Raw genomic sequence first — 17,520 nt, 5'->3', positions numbered from 1 at the left:
TCCCTATCTTTCTGTGCTACGCTTTGGTTTCTTTAACTGTAGAACAGAATGAGAGCAGTAAGATAACCACAACAGAGTCTCTATGCTATCCTGCCTTGGATTTTCCTTCACAAAACAAAACACTTCATTACTTTTTTGTTCAACCACTGTCAAGTGTTCAGTATACAAGCTGAATACAGATAGACTGTAAGCACAGTGAACACAAATGGCCTCTAGTGTAGTTCCCAATAGAGTACTTGTTCTCCCCTGAAACTCAATGATCCAGGAGTCCATCGTCTGCATTGCCTTCAGCCTTCTGGTTTTCCAACTTATCAGCTGAGTGGGGCACCAATGTTTGGTTATAACATTGTAGGACTTGTTTATCCTAAAGTTCCAAACTCTCACCCATTTCTTCCACGAACTCCTTTCAAAGATGGCAGGGGCATCACAACAGTGCCCCCATTCTTGGTACTACTTTTCTGTATTAGTTACTCTTATGGCAGAATAACTGAGAAAAGCAGTTTAAGTTTAGTTTGGTTTATATAATTTTTTTTACAACCTTTGATAACAGAGAAGGTACAGTGACAGGAGGGTAAACAGCTGGTCACACTAGTCAGGAAACACTCTCCTTCTTCAGTCTAGTATCCTAGCCCATAGGCTGTGACTGCTTGTGTACTGTCTTCCTACCTCAGTTATATCTCTTCGATAATGCCCTTACAGCAAAAGATTTATGAATTCAAATTCCATCAATTGCCAATCAAGAGCAACCACAGAATCCACTAGAGCATTTTTTTTTATAGTCCATCTGTGGTTTCGCAGTCTGTGGTATATCCATATAGAGGAAGATCCACTTGATTCTGTCAGGGATCAGAATGTTCTGTCTGCCCTCAGAACTCAGTGACCTCAGGTACTCTGCCTTCAGATTTCACTCCACTCTTAGTTTAAATATTGATTAATGCAATTACTCAATAGTGTATTTATATACTGTAAACATTTTACTATATGGAGATGTTCTGACTAGTTTCATGTCAGCTTGACTGGAGCTAAAGCAATCTGAGAGAGGAAGCCTAAATTGAGAAATGGCTTTAGGTAATCCAGTAGGGCATTTTCTTAATTAATGATGGATGTTGAAGGGCTCAGCCTGCTGTTCTGGGTGATGCCTTCCCTGGATTGGCAGTTCTGAGTGTAATAAAAAATAAGGCTGCGCAAGCCATGCGGAGCAAGCCAGTAAGCAGCACCCCTCCATAACATGTGAATCATCTCCTACCTCAAGTTCTTACCTTGTTAGTTCTTGCCCATTGATGATGAATTGTGTGGAAATGTAAGCATGTTGATTTTGTGTTTTATCACACCCGAACTGAGAGAGGACATCACCATATTGTTGCTCTTTGAAAGAATGCAGCCTTCATTATTTTCAAATACTTTTCATTACCACATGCCACAGTAGTTTTTCCCCTACTGCTACTTAAAGTGATATTAGTATATTTTCTTTATATGTTTAAAATAAATGGATCTTTTTAAAATAAAATTTATTAAAGTCTGTTAAATTACCTGTATCTTAGACAGTAGATAAATTAGGTATAAGGGTTACTGACTTTGGGAGATTTTATAAGGACTCTATTGCATAGCAGCATATATAACTGCATTCTTTACTAAAAAAATGAGCAGAAATTATCTTAGTTTAAGTAATTTAAAAGACAATATACATTTTCTATTAAAAGTTTTATTGTTAATACTTTATTTTTATATTTGTCTATTTGTATTTTTGTATGTATAAATATTTTAAGTGCATGTATGTTTGTGAATCACGTTTATGTGTGGTGCTTTTGGAGGCAGAGGAGTGTGTCGGATCCTCACTGGAGTTACAGATGTGTGTGAATAGCCTCGTAGGTGCTGGAAATTGAGCCTGAGTGTTCTGTAAGAACAGCCAGTGCTATTAACTGTTGAGCCATCTTTCCAGTCCTAATGCTGTTCAAATTATAAAAAATAGTATAAAATGACCTGATAGAATATTTTAATATTAACTATCAAAATCCATAACCCTAAGACGTATAACTGTATAATCTTTCTTCTTATAGTCTTCTTATGTTCCTTGTTGTATAATATTTAATAATAGTATATTTATAATTTGTCCTTTGGTAAGTTTTCAGTTTATTTTGTATGTGTGAGCACTTTTACATGCTCAAAGTACAACCTGTAGGATTCTGTTCTTTCCTTCCACCACATGAGTCCCAGGGCTCGAAATTAGGCCATCTAACTTGGTTGCAAGCTAAATAGTCTGTCTGTCTGTTTCTCTGTCTATTTACCATTTATCTATCCTTCCATCTGTCTACCTGCCTGCCTTCCTGCCTGTCTGACTTCTGTCTGTCCTGTCCATCTGTCCATTCATCTGTCTTTATTAGAGAGGTATACTGTAACCCCAGTTATCTTCGCAGTCATGCCGGTCTTCCTCATCTCTCTTGAAACCACAGTAGTTCTTACAACTCAGCCTTTCAAGAGCTAGAGTTACACATGCCATCATAATCCATTTCTTAGTATTATGATTGAAACCCATGATTAGAATAGAATACTAGTTATCTGTTTTTCATGAATCCACATCTAATTTAAAGGCTTACTTTGTAATGTATGCCACACATCAATTATGAATAGGACACAGAATTTTTTTTTATGTATTCTGTCCCTTTTCCCACATCTTCTCACTTTCTTTGATGAATATAGTCAGGCCCACTGGCTAGGGCTTATACATCACATGAGTCATTGTTTCCAAACCCTTTGGTTGCTATTACTTGGAGTTGACTTCATCTATTTTGGTTCCTGATTTGTTTGAGATCACCGTTCCCTCTCAAATTCTTCATCCTTTAAATTAGAGGGATCAATCCTAGTCCTTTCCTTCTCTTCTCTCTTCACCTTTCAGTTCCCAGTTGTAACTATCTCATCCAAATTTTTGTTTTTATTCTTTTCTCCCTGAATTCCTTTGCCTTGTCCTGTAGGCCCTTTCTGTAGTCTTGATGTCTCTTTTCTTCTCACCAGTTCAGTTTTGCACATTGCTTGTGAAGTTTAGTGTATGATTCATTTACAAGATTTTTCAAGATCCCTTCCTAAATTCTGGGTGGAGCTTGTTCTTGACGTTTTAACTAGTGTTCCAGCTTTATGTGCGGAGTGATCTAGCATGTTCTTCAAGTCGTATTCTTTGAAACCAGTATCTTTTCTTGGCCATTGTTCATGTCACATACCTCTTCTGGTACTGTCTCTGTTATTTTTCCCTGGGACAGTGTCTGCTTGTCTCTCTGCTTTTTCTTTTGTCTTTTTTGAGAGGCCTAAAAACAATATCGGGCTGTTTTTTTTCTTTTTTTCTTGAAAATTCTGTGTAAAACTGAGAATGATTTAGGCATTAGAGTGAATGTTAACTACTTCCTTTTAATTTGATTCACTGATATTTATTAGATTAATCCAAATCTTTTATTCAAATGAACTGTCACTCAGATCAAAAGGAACAACCATGTGTAACACGTCTATACATCTTTGCACTGTGAAGACTTGTTTCAGTAAACACTATATGTAGGTGTCATTTCACAGAACACATAAAATACGAGTCCACTAATACAGACTAAATTAAAAGTAGCATACCCAGAATTTATGGTAGGTTTTCTTTGAGTTATCTTATTTATTCTACTTACTGGTAAATTTTCATAACTTACTTGGTTCTTAGATCACCTAATAATTGGCCTATGATTTTCTTTATATATTATGTAGCATTAATTTGAAGGCATCACAATAAAATCTGCTGTAGTTGTTTTTACTACTTATTTGAGCTATACCTTGATACTTTCTTATTATACAATTGGATTAAAATTTTTAAATTTACAACTTGTATAAAAGACAAGAGAATGCAGCCATGACTACTGTTTTTAAAAAGCCTCAATCATCTCTCAGTACCAGGCACATTCAGCACCCTCCCCCTTCCCCAGTCCTCAGACATACATGTTAATGTTCATGTCTCTAATAGAGTTAGAGAACAAAACTCCTGTTACTAAAATATCACACTTAAACATTCACTCTAACGAAGCACCGTTGCTGTGAGGACATGGAATGGGGCACTTTCAAGGAAGGGTTTGTGTATTCGCCTCTAACCTCCAAATGACCAAACATCTTTGTGGCAGTTATGGTTGGAAGTCTGCTCTCACTGTCCTTTGTCTCTGGACCTTTCTGTGTTTCCATAATACCTAAGTATTAGGATCTAAGATTGAGTGCAGTTATTCCTTTGCTCACATCAGAGCTCCCTTTGTCTGCTGCTGCATAGTTTGGAGCCACATTTGAATTCCGGTTCAGCTGCGTGGTAATGCAGTCTCCTTTCATAATTTATATTATTCTACGTTAAATGTGCATGAAGGAAAAGTGGCTCTACCTTCTCTTAAGTATTTGAAGTATGGGGACCATTTTGATATTTTTTACTTGATCAGCTGTAGGAATATGTGTTGGTTAAACTATTTTAGTTATTTAAATTTATAGGTTAAAATACAGTTGAAAGAAACTGCATTCTAATCACAAGCTGATATATGTATAAAAAGTGAAATTAATTCCTAAGTGGATGACTTTTCTTTTCTTAATTTTTACATTAATCTTTGAAGGTAAATTTATTTTTGTCTCTAGCTTTCTTTATTTTGTGTTACATCTGTATTCTCTCAAATCCACTTTGTCTCATCTGAAATTGTCTAATCTTCTACTTTAATGTTATTACCCATTCATTCTTCATTTTAAAAGCCAGAGATGTAAAACTCCACCCTATATTAATGTAATTTTACAGTTAAGATTTTATGTCACAGAAGTATAGACATTTAAAGTTACAGTTCCCAGAAGAATCTTATTTCAGTCACATTGTATAAACTGATATTAAAGCTGAAATGTATCATCATTACAATAATGCAAAATACTTATACATGCATGAGGACACAGTTATAGTTGTTTAGGGAACCATAACTTTGCATTTTCTGACTTTCTTGCACATATAGTTTCAGTCATAATTTTAAGTTAGTGGATTTTCTTCATTGACTCTAAGGTAATGCATTTGTTACTCTGTTATCTCAAATGTAAGTTTTTGTTGGCTTTGTTTTTTCTCTTCTGTATGTCTATAAACCTGTACATAGATCTGCTATCTCCACAAAGGAAAAATTCTGTACAAAAGTAGTCTTTTAGCTTCGTGTATGGTGTTATTCTCTCTGTATCCCTTTTCTACACACACACACACACACACACACACACACACACACACACACACACACACACACACACAGCCTCACACACTTATGTTATATTCTGGCACATTTTAGAAGCAGGTATCATATCACTACCTGCTGTTGAAAGTGTTGATGATACTGAATTATTTATTCTATCTTTTGCTACACTATCCAAAATCGTTTTGGGTACTTTGACACATTTTGGTCTCTTCCATATGGATACTTCATGGTGGCAGAGTTGCCAGATGCTCAGGTTTTCAACAGTCTTAGTTTGTCAAGGAGAATTCTTGGGGAGAATCTCGCTTTGTAACCGATTCCTATGGAATGTTGAAGTATGAACATTTATTTGAAAGTATTTTTTCTAAAGCAAAGCATTAATATGAAAAGGTTATATACTGTCCCACTGGACAACATGAACTTTGGTGAGTTACTGAAGGACCACTTTATCACTCAAATACCTGGTGTCATATTTAAAATGATACTATATAGGACTATTTGTAAATTTTGGGATAAACAAATTCGGGCATCTTTTACCATTTGAAATAACTAAGTTTTGCTGTCCCATATTTCAGCTATTTATTTACAGATTAAAAAAACCAGTCAATTATTTGAGTTGCTATTGAAAACCATTTAGAATGGTAAGGTTTTTTTATAAAATTTAAAATCATATATAATCCCTTTCCATTTTCAGTTTATTCTAATTGATCTCCTAAAATCTGGCTTTGGGTTATTTCCTCTCTCAGACCTAAACTAAGAAATTGAAATTGCAGAATTCTCATGGAGAATTGAGGAAATCAGTGTTTATAAAAATGTTTGACTTTGGAGTAAAACTGTAAAGAGTCACAGTCCTGGAGCCTCCACCTCAGCTTTCCCTGTCAGAAACAATGGACTGCATCTGGACACTTTTTCTCTTAAATTTCTTGAGTATTTACTATTTACAGTATACTTTGTACATTGGACATTTGTAGTAATTGTCCAGTGATACCATTGGAATCAAAGTAATATGCAAAACAATCAGTAGTACTAAATTATTTAAAGGTCATTTTTCAAATGGATTACACCTATTTCAGAGAAGAGTTAGAAGAAATATCTTAGAATTAGCAAACCAAAATAGGAGTAGTAATCCAAAGGCAGTGATAATGTCTATGAAAATATCAAAAAAAAGTTACAAATCAAGTGATAAAAAAATGTAATTGGGGAAGGGAGCTGGAGAGAAGACTCAGCGGTTAAGAGCACTGTCTACTCTTTTAGAAGTGCTGAGTTCAATTCCCAGCAACCACATGGTGGCTCACAACCATCTGTAATGGGATCTGATGCCCTCTTCTGGTGTGTCTGAAGACAGCTACAGTGTACATACATAAAAAAAAGTTAATAAGTCTTTTAAAAAATGTAATAGAATAAAGCATTGCAGAAAACATGTTTAGGACCGGGAGAGACAGACCAGCAATTAAGAGTGACTTCTGCTCTTCCACAGAGCCTGGGTTGGTTTCTATACTAACATCAGGCATCTTGCAATCCAGCACCTAGGATCCCACACTGTTGTGGCCTCTGTGGGCATCTGCACTCAGTGTTTGTGTGCATACACAAAACTTAAAATAAAGCCACAAAGAAATTTAAAACAAAAAGGCAAATGTTCATACATAATGAAAAAATAGGAATTTAAGATCTATTATAGAATGGATCTTTAAATAGTATCTTAGTTTGTGCTGTATAGTTATATAGAAGTGACTCAGAAAAAAATAGAGCCACTATATTATATTTTTGCTTATCTCTGCACAACTGTAGAAATAGCTTAGTTGATATGGACAGACAGTTTTATTATTGTAGTCTTGAGTGTTTTCATTTCCACTTTGAAACAAATTCCAGGCCTAAATGATGAAATTGCCTGAGAGCTGCTGCATATCTACTTCTCCCTTCCTCGCTGTCTCAGGCATATATAATCCCAGGCTCTCTTACTTACATGGAATGAGAGTGAGCTTGTCTTGCTTGTCAGTGTTCCCTAGATACGTGTACATGTAGACAGCACTAGGAGTGTCATGACAGCACTGGTATCCAACTCCACACTAGGATCTCCAGTCATCCAACTTTATGCTGTGTAGAACGCAGCACCAGAGACTCTCGAGTGAAATGCACTGAGGGCAAAGGCCATTCCAATGTAAAATACACTGTTGCTGGTAAAGAATAGTCATCAACCAAGATGACTTGATTACAAGATGATTTGAATTACAAATATTTCACATATTAATTTCGTTTATGGAGCTAAAACATTATATGAAGTGTTCCCAGAACACTCCGTAAGATAAATGTCTTTGCATGTTAATTGACTGATTTCTTTAAGACCGACAATCACAAATCCCCAAAGATGACAGAAATTATTATTATGTTATTATACATTCTTTATCTTTATACCAAGTTGACACCCAACTTTCCCCATGAGTTGCTTTTCTTTAGATTGCATGTTGAATACTTGATATATTAGAATGATAAAGTAGAAAATAATACCTGAAATGTCATTAGGAACTCTAAGAAGAAAGTAATGGGCTCAATGAAAACTGACATCAAATAACACTTCCTAGGATTGTGTTTGGTTTTGAAGTATAATGGGGTATGAATGTTCCAAACTTCCTCTTTTAATGGTGGGAATAATGATTGCATGGAACACACTGAACAAAGAATCAATTAGGTTTTTATTCAGTGTCATTGTGGAATGAATAAATGGCCTATTCAAAGATAATTATTAAGAACTGTTCAGAAAGTTTACCTGTTATTGAGGAAACAAGGAAGATCCAAGGTGTGGCATATTAGGGGAACCATAGGATACTAAAGTAAATAGCGACATGTCTGCTATCTCTCATCATGTAGTGTGTGTGTGTGTGTGTGTGTGTGTGTGTGTGTAGTATATATTTGAATGGGAGGAAACATGGTAACATAATATTGGAGGAACATTTAGAAAAGGCAGGTAGTAAACCAGGCGTAACATTTGTTAACAGATATATTTAATGATTTAGGTCATTTGTTTAACTAAACCTTCATTTTTTCTTTCTGTTATATATTCTTGGTTTATAAGGTGGCCTTTGCTTTTATTCAGCATTTCTAAAGCCAGTATCTTTATTTCTGTACTGTTGTAACCTATTATTTGTTTTTTTTCCTTTAATTGAATTTTTTAATTTACATTTCAAATGTTATTCTGTTTCCCACGAAGACATAAACCCCCTATCTCATTCCCCTCCCCTTCTTCTATAAGGATGCTCCCCTCCCCAACCACTCCCCTTCCCCTCCCCCGACATTCCCCTACATTGGGGGTCCACCCTTGGAAGCACCCAGGGCTTCTCCTTCCATTCGTGCCCAATAAGGCCATGCTCTGCTACATATGCAGCTGAAGCCATGGGTCTGTCCATGTATAATTGTTGGGTAGTGATTTAATCCCTGGGAACTCTGGTTGGTTGGTATTGTTGTTCTTATGGAGTTGTAAGCCCCTTCAGCTCCTTCAATCCTTTCTCAAATTCCTCCAATGGGGATCCAGTTCTCAGTTCAGTGGTTTGCTGCTAGCATTTGCCTCTGTATTTGACATGCTCTGGCTGTGTCTCTTGGGAGACATCTATATCTAGCTCCTGTCAGCATGCACTTCTTAGCTTCATCGATCTTATTTAGTTTTGGTAGCGGTGTATATATAGGCCACATGTAAGGCAGGTTCTGAATGGCCATTTTTTCAGTCTCTGCTCCAAACTTTGCCTACATATCCACACCTATGCATATTTTTCTTCCACCTTATAAGAAAGAGTAAAGCATCCGTACTTTGGTCATCCTTTTTTTTTTTTTTTTTTTTTAGCTTCATGTGGTTTGTTAATTGCATCTTGGGTAATTTGAGCTTTGGGGCTAATAGCCACTTATCAGTGAGTGCATACCAAGTGTGTTTTTCTGTGATTGAGTTACCTCACTCAGGATGATATTTTCTAGTTCATTCCATGTGCCTGAGAATTTCATGAAGTCCTTGTTTTTGATAGTTGAGTAATATTCCATTGTGTAGATGTACCACATTTTTTGAATCCATTCCTTTGTTGAAGGACATCTGGGTTCTTTCCAGCTTCTGGCTATTATAAATAAGGCTGCTATGAACATAGTGGAGCATGTGTCTTTGTTGTATGTTGGAGCATCTTTTGGGTATATGCCCAGGAGAGGAATAGCTGGGTCCTCAGGTAGTAGTTCAATATCCACTTTTCTGAGGAACCTCCAGACTGATTTCCAGAGCGGATTTACCAGTGTGCAATCCCACCAACAATGGAGGAGTGTTCCTTTTTCTCCACATCCTTGCCAGCATCTGCTGTCACCTGAGTTTTTGATCTTAGCCTGGTGCGAGGTGGAATCTCAGGTTTGTTTTGATTTGCATTTCCCTGATGACTAAGCATGTTGAACATTTCTTTAAGTGCTTCTCAGCCATTCAATATTCCTCAGCTGTGAATTCTTTGTTTAGCTCTAAACCCCATTTTTTAATAGGGTTCTTTGGCTCTCTGGAATCTAACTTCGTGAGTTCTTTGTATATTTTGGATATTAACCCTCTATCAGTTGTAGAATTGGTAAAGATCTTTTCCCAATCTGTTGGTTGCCATTTTGTCCTCATGACAGTGTCCTTTGCCTTACAGAAGCTTTGCAACTTTTTGAGATCCCATTTGTCGATTCTTGATCTTAGAGCATAAGCCATAGGTGTTCTGTTCAGGAAATTTTCTCCAGTGCCCATGTGTTCAAGACTCTTCCCCACTTTTTCTTCTGTTAGTTTGAGTATATCTGGTTTGATGTGGAGGTCCTTAATTGACTTGTACTGAAGGTTTGTACAGGGTGATAAGCATGGATCTATCTGCATTCTTCTACATGCTGACCTTCAGTTGCACCAGCACCATTTGCTGAAAATGCTATCTTTTTTCCATTGGATGGTTTTGGGTCCTTTGTCAAAAATCAAGTGACCATAGGTGTGTGGGTTTATTTCTGGGTCTTCAATTCTGTTCCACTAGTCTTTCTTTCTGTCTCTGTACCAATACCATGTAGTTTTTATCACTATTGCTCTGTAATACTTCTTAAGGTCAGGGATGGTGATTCCCCTAGAAGTCCTTTTATTGTTGAGGATAGTTTTAGCCATCCTGGGTATTTCATTATTTCAAATGAATTTGCAAATTGTTCTTTCTATCTCTATGAAGAATTGAATTGGAATTGCATTTTACCTGAATCTGTAGATTGCTTTTGGTAAAATGGCCATTTTTACTATATTAATTCTGCCAATCCATGAACATGGGAGATCTTTCCATCTTCTGAGATCGTCTTCAATTTTTCCTTCAGAGACTTGATGTTCTTGTCATACATATCTTTCACTTTATTGATGTAGAGTCACATCAAGTTATTTTATATTATTTGTGACTATTCTGACGGGTGTCATTTCCTCTATTTCTTTCTCAGCCTATTTATCCTTTGAGTAGAGGAAGGCTACTGATTTGTTTGAGTTAATTTTATACCTAACCATTTTGTTGAAGCTGTTTATCAGGCTTAGTAGTTCTCTGGTGGAACTTTTGGGATCACTTAAGTATATTATCATATCATCTGTAAATAGTGATATTTTGACTTCTTCCTTTCCAATATGTATCCCTTTGACTTCCTTTCATTGTCTGATTGCTCTGGCCAGGACTTCGGGAACTATATTGAATAAGTAGAGAGAGAGAGTGGGCAGCCTTGTCTAGTCCCTGATTTTAGAGTGATTGCTTCAAGTTTCTCTCCATTTAGTTTGATGTTGGCTACTGGTTTGCTGTATATTGGTTTTACTATGTTTAGGTATCGACCTTGAATTCCTGATCTTCCCAGGACTTTTATCATGAAGGGGTATTGAATCTTGTCAAACGATTTCTAGCATCTAATGAAATGATCCTGTGTTTTTTTTCTTTGAGGTAGTTTATATAGTGGGTTTTGTTGATGTATGTATAGTAAACCATCCCTGCATCCGTGGAATGAAGTCTAGTTGATCCTAATGAATTATCACTTTGTTGCGTTCTTGGATTTAGTTTGCACAAATTTTATTGAGTATTTTTGCGTCGATATTCATAAGGGAAATTGGTCTGAGGTTCTCTTTCATTTTTGGGTCTTTGTGGGGTTTAGGTATGAGAGTAATTGTGGCTTCATAGAAGGAATTGGGTAGCGCTCTGTCTGTTTCTATTTTGTGGAATAATTTGTACAGTATTGGCATGAGGTCTTCTATAAAGGTCTGATAGAATTCTGCACTAAACCCATCTGGCCTTGGCTCTTTTTTATTGGGAGAGTTTTAATAACTGCTTCTTTTTCTTTAGGAGTTATAGGGTTGTTTAGATTGTTTATCTGTTCCTCATTTAACTTTGATACCTGGTATATGTCTAGAAAATTGTCCATTTCCTTAAGATTTTCCATTTTTGTTTCATATAGGCTTTTGTAGTAGGATCTGATGATTTTTTGAATTTCCTCAGATTCTGTTATGTGTCCCTTTTTATTTCTGATTTTGTCTATTTGGACACACTCTCTGTGACCTCTTGTTAGTCTGGCTTATGGTGTTTCTATCTTGTTGATTTTCTCAATGAACCAGCTCCCAGTTTTGTTGATTCTTTGTATAGTCCTTTTTGTTTCTAATTGGTTAATTTCAACCCTGGGTTTGATTATTTCCTGCCTTCTACTCCTCTTGGGTCTATTTGCTTCTTTTCGTTCTAGAGCCTTTCAGTGTGCTGTATCGCTGTTAGTGAATGCTCTCTCCTGTTTCTTTTTGGAGGCACTCAGAGCTATGAGTTTTCCTCTTAGCACTGCTGTCATTGTGTCTATAAGTGTGGGTATGTTTGCCACTCCTTTAGAGCTCTGTCTGTTTAATTCCTTGAGACGTCAGTTGACTGAATTCTTTATTGGATGACGCTACAGGCATGTATGTCCTTGTGTGTAGTCCAGTCACTCACAAAATATGTAATGAATGAGAGGAAAAATGCTTTTCTAGGTTAGTATAGTCCTTTCTATTCTTTTGTTTTTCTCTTTTTCTAGCAAAGATTGTAATAGGTACCATTGACATAAAGGTATTGAGTTCATCCTAGTATTAGATGATTAAAAATTGATAGTGAAAAGGTAGAAAATAAAGGTCCAGAACTGCAGGGCATTACAGCTCCTTCTTTGCTACTCACAGTTGCTCCTGTCTTGTCTTAGTGCTCAGGCTCTTCTGTCATGCTCCTTCTTCCAGCTCACTCTCACTAGTCACTCTAGTCAAAGCATCCGCATCGCAGCTGCTATTGTCTTTTCTTTTTCTTCTTTCTGTCCTCCCATCATTCCCACAGTGGAAAAGTAATTAAAGTAAAGTTGTCTGGTATTTAAAATAATCTTAGTTTTTTGGTAAAATATGTAAGTTATAATAATACAAGCATAGTTTATACTAAAGAATCCTCAGCATATTAGATACTAGAATTTAAAAATAACTTGCTCTAATTAAAGATATTATGTTCTTGTTAATAAATTGAACTGAAAATCATACGTAAGATTTATTTTTGAGTAGGCAGCGACCATGCTTTAAATTCTGTAGCTCAGGCTGTCCTCAAGCTTGGACTCATGCCTCTGCCTCCTGAACACTGGGATTACAGTCATGCAATACCATGTATGTCACAAGTACTTTTTCATGTAGTAAAACATGAAACATACTATTAAGAGCAGACAGTAAAACTTTGCAAGTTTTCTATACTTCACTGCAATGCGAAAAGAAGCAACACCCAAATCATTTTCCTACTTAAAACCTTCCAGCATCTCCTTGCTGTTCTTTCTGTAAAATAGAAGAGTGTGTTTGTGTCTTTCAACGGTTCATGTACTTTTTCAGCCTTGTCCTTCTTCAGATTGAGCAACATCCTGTGTTGTCCTGGTCACTGTGTAGCTACTAGGAGCTACTTCTTTGCTCCTAGTCTCCCATCGCTGTCTGGTGCCCACTAGGTTAGAAATGTGGGTGAGTGATGCTCGGTGGAGGCAGCTATGCTTGGTGACATAGTAGGGCTATTTGCTTTATAATTTAGTGTTTACAACAGCCCAATCTGTCATTTTAATCATCAGGAGTAGGGGAAAAACACATTGACCCCTTCAAGATTTAGCCAATAGATTAAAGTGAGCGAATTAATGTGAATTTAGACGTTAGATTTTCAACATTCAAGTCAAGATACTGTTTAGGAAAGTCAGGCATGCAGTTGTATGTAGGTACCATGTGTGAAGGAGTGTTAGATGGCCCATTTAGATAATGCTGGCAGTGGCCAAATATAGTTATTCCTCTCAGTTATTTTGGATCAGTTTTACTTGTTAAGTACTCATCACTGCATGTGACTGGTCCTGTGTTGACAGCAAGTTTAGTTTTTCTCTGAGAAGAACAATCTTGTGTGTCCGTGCTGTTTTCTTCTAAATGCTCAGCTCATATGCCTACAGTGCTTAGCTGAATTCCAGCATCATTATACACTAGGAAGTGAGTGACAAGTATGTGGCTTTCATTCAAACTGAGCAGAAAAGAGTAAATCTCATTGCAAGAATAAAACAAAAAAAGGCATGCGTATCGATATGATTGCAAATTTCTAGATGGATGTTACTGGGCCTATAATGTTTGCTCATTTAGTTAAACAATTATTATAGCAACTTATTTGTACTTGGGCAAAGTGGTAAGCTAATGTTTTAAGTGATAATTTGATTTTGGTAGATATTCTAAATATACATTTCTTTTACAGAGATGAAAGTTTTAATTTAAAGCTCTTTGGTGATCTACAAACAGCTTAGTGCTGTAGTAGCATTGTAATAAGTACAAATCCAGCTTATACAGTGATTGTAGTATGTCATGTTTATGAACCATTACCCAACTACTTTCTCTGGGCATGACATTAATTTAAAAATATCAAGCTTAAAACCTTGTAAGATCTTTCTCCTGAGATAAACTGTTCAATGTAACTTATGCTCAAGCAGTAGCTGACACAAAGTACCTGGTCCGAATGGCTTTTGGTCTCACCTTATGGCCGTTCCTGCCAAAGTACCCCTCAGGATGATAAAGTACTTCTTATGAGGCTTGTTCACATGGTTCCTGAGGCAAGAGGAGCATCAGTCACTGAAGGTTAGGTCCTGACTGAATGATGTCTTTTTCATTGTGTAATTTTTGACTTTAAAAAATTGGTAGTTTGAGCCAAAGTAAAGTGTTTCTATGGATTATAGGTAGCTACATCTTTTACATTTTCGTTACGTATGTGGTGGTTGTTGTTGTTGTTGTTGCTGCTGCTGCTTGTGGTTTTTGTTAACAAGTGTGATTGTAAAGAAAACTCCAAAATGTTTTGTATCTTGACTTTTTAGTATTAATCTAAAAAGGTTGTCTGTATGTTCTCACTTGTCCAAGTGCTGCCCCTTTGTTATCTTTCTCTATACATATGTGGTAGCAGATTGTCAGGGGGCCATTTCCCGGGAGTCGGAATCTCTTAGTACTCCCTTTATGTCAGTTCCTCTAATGCTGTGTGTAGGACTCCTTGAGAGGCACTTTTCATCCTCCTGGGCTGTCTTGACCAACATTTCTGTTCTTCTCAGCTTGCCTCTGTCACACAATAGATATCTTAGTAAATGGAGAGAGAGAGAGCAAAGAAGGGATTTGATTTACTTATAAACATGGATAGATAGACTTCCAAGTTTTTCTACAGTCAACCTTTTATCATTTTTTATTTGGTTTATATAAAGGGTTTTACATATTTAGTGCCAGCCATATGATTCACTAATAGAGAAAATATTTTAAAATATTTTTATTAGTCTAAGGATTATAGCATATTTTAAAGAGGCATTGAAAAAATATGCCAAGAAAAGAGACCACACTACACAAGTATATTGCATGAATCAAAAAGGGTTTTGTCAAAACATGAACATGTACACATCCTGCTCTTATTCTGAACTTCAATAGTTGGTTGCATAAAGAAGTCCACTTGTAATGAAACTGCAGTGAAGTATTCCCCAGCCAGCCTTATCTCTGTTCCTATTGTCCTCAGAACCTCTCTTGCCTCTTTCAATAAAATCCAGCCAGTATGTTTATCTTTTTCTTCTTTTTCCTGTTCCTCAGAAACTAAGCTGAACTGAGACCGGTGCAATCAGACTTTTATAGTTCTTCACAGTTACTTTTTAAAAGATCAGAACTGCATGAGACTTCCTCTGCATGGTACTATACAACAAGTATTTATATGTCCCTACAGAGATACATGTTTCTAGGGGTAGAAAGAGGAAAGAGGGGAGAAGAAGTCAAAGGGTGGCCCTTGAAGCATGTTTAATTTCTTTCCTAGGGTCCTCTTTGCAAGCTCAGTACTCAACCTGACTGAACTGAGTGCACTTCGGCCTGATCTGGGAAAATTGAAGAAGATACTATACTTCCATGAAAACCAGTTGGTATATCCTGTCAAGAAGTATCAGGAGAGGGATTTTCAATATGGATATAACCAAATTCTCTCATGGTAGGTATAAATCATGTAAAATTTATTCTTTGCCATCTTTTATCCCTTTTTCTCAACCCAGATTTTTAGGTGTGGGCAATGCATGGACACAGGCCAGAAGAAGGCTATGGGTGCCTTCTGTAACTCTCTGCCCCTTCCTGTGAGACAGCCTCTCCGTAAACCCCAGGCTTCTGTTTCTCTTTGCTTTACTGTCTTCCTAGGAACGGAGGTTATAGGTAGGTACGGATGCCTAGCATGGGTCCTCATGATTTTGAAGCAGTTTGTTTTACTGATGAGCTATTTTTCCAGTCCACATCTTTTCAGATGGGTAATTTGTAAATCTGGAGATCATTATAATTTAGGAGCAGATTAACTCAGGTATAGGCACTTAAAGATTCTCTCCATAATGTTATGTGTATTTTTGGAAGATTTATAATATCATTGTTATTCCTTCTTTAAAAAACGTTTTTTTCTAATTTTTGTACCATTTTATTTTGTCTAGTTTTCCAGAGCATAATATTTTTTATTTTTCTTTTGTTTTATTGGATATTTTCTTTATTAACATTTCAAATGTTATTCCCTTTCCCGGTTTCCCCTCTGGGAACCCCCTAATCCCATCTCCCACCCCCAGTTTCTACATGGGTGCTCCCCCATCCACCCACCCACTCCCTCCCACCTCCCTGCCCTGGCATTTCCCTTGAGGCATTGTGCCTCCCATTGATGCCCGACAAGGCCCTTCCTCTGCTACATATGCAGCCAGAGCCATGGGTTCCCTCCTTGTGTACTCTTTGGCTTGTGGTTTAGTCCTGGGGAGCTCTGGGGTATCTGCTTGGTTGACACTGTTTTTCTTCCTATGGGGTTGCAAACCTCTTTACCTCTTTACCTCCTTCAGTCCTTTCTCTAACTTCTCCATTGGGGTCCTCGTTCCCAGTCCAGTGATTGGCTGTGAGCATCCACCTCTGTGTTTGTCAGGCTCTGGCAGAGCCTCTCAGAAGACACTGTCAGCATACACCTCTTGGCATCCCCAATAGTGACTGAGTTTGGTGGCTGCATGTGGGATGGATCCCCATATGTGGCAGTCTCTGGATGGCTTTTCCTTCTGTCTCTGTTCCACACTTTGTCTCTTTATTTCCTTCTGTGAATATTTTGTTCCCCCTTCTATGAAGTACTGAAGCATCTACACTTTTGTCTTTCTTTTTCTTGAGCTTCATGTGATCTGTAAGTTCTATCTTGGGTATTCTGAGCTTTTGGGCTAATATCTACTTATCAGTCAGTACATATCATGTGTGCTCTTTTGTAATTGGGTTACCTCACTAAGGATGATATTTTCCATCCATTTGCCTGAGAATTTCATGAAGTCATTGTTTTTAATAGCTGAGTAGTACTCCATTGTGTAGATGTACCACATTTTCTGTATCCATTCCTCTGTTGAAGGGCATTTGGGTTCTTTCCAGCTTCTGGCTATTATAAATAAGGCTGCTATGAACATAGTAGAGCATGTGTCCTTGTTATATGTTGGAACATATTTTGGGTATATGCCCAGATGTGGTATAGCTGGGTCCTCATGTAGTACTATGTCCAATTTTCTGAGGAACCTCCAGACTAATTTCCAGAGTGGTTATACCAGCTTGCAATCCCAAGAGAATTATTTCTTTTATAAAAATTTCAAATTTGTGTTAATTGTACATTTCCTGGAGCATGGTCAAATTCTGAGTGTCCTACCCCTTGATAGATCTGTGTCCTTACTGTCCACATCCCTGCTCTAACCATTTATTATGGAGAGTGGTATTTGTTTTATCCTGTCACATTTTGTATGAGGTCTTGCTATGATGACTTCCTGTTAAGCTATCACT

The 17,520-nt window shown here is 37.0% G+C and overlaps 1 protein-coding gene across 2 annotated transcripts in view; it reads left to right on the top strand.

Annotated features, from left to right (window-relative positions):
* Positions 1-17,520, top strand: part of Gtdc1 (glycosyltransferase like domain containing 1) — a 618,171-nt gene that overhangs the window by 421,846 nt on the left and 178,805 nt on the right. The window contains exon 2 of one of the 2 annotated variants that reach the window (XM_032903252.1): positions 15,521-15,688. Coding sequence is in view for 1 of the 2 variants with exons in the window: in XM_032903251.1 (XP_032759142.1) it covers positions 15,501-15,688 (188 nt within the window). In the remaining variant the exon portion in view is untranslated. Of the gene's footprint in view, positions 1-15,300; positions 15,689-17,520 lie in introns of those variants that run through there. The other variant, XM_032903251.1, reaches the window with a different exon arrangement.

Source organism: Rattus rattus, chromosome 5, assembly GCF_011064425.1.
Source record: "Rattus rattus isolate New Zealand chromosome 5, Rrattus_CSIRO_v1, whole genome shotgun sequence".
NCBI lineage: Eukaryota > Metazoa > Chordata > Mammalia > Rodentia > Muridae > Rattus > Rattus rattus.
This window is presented reverse-complemented; position numbering and strand designations above follow the sequence as displayed.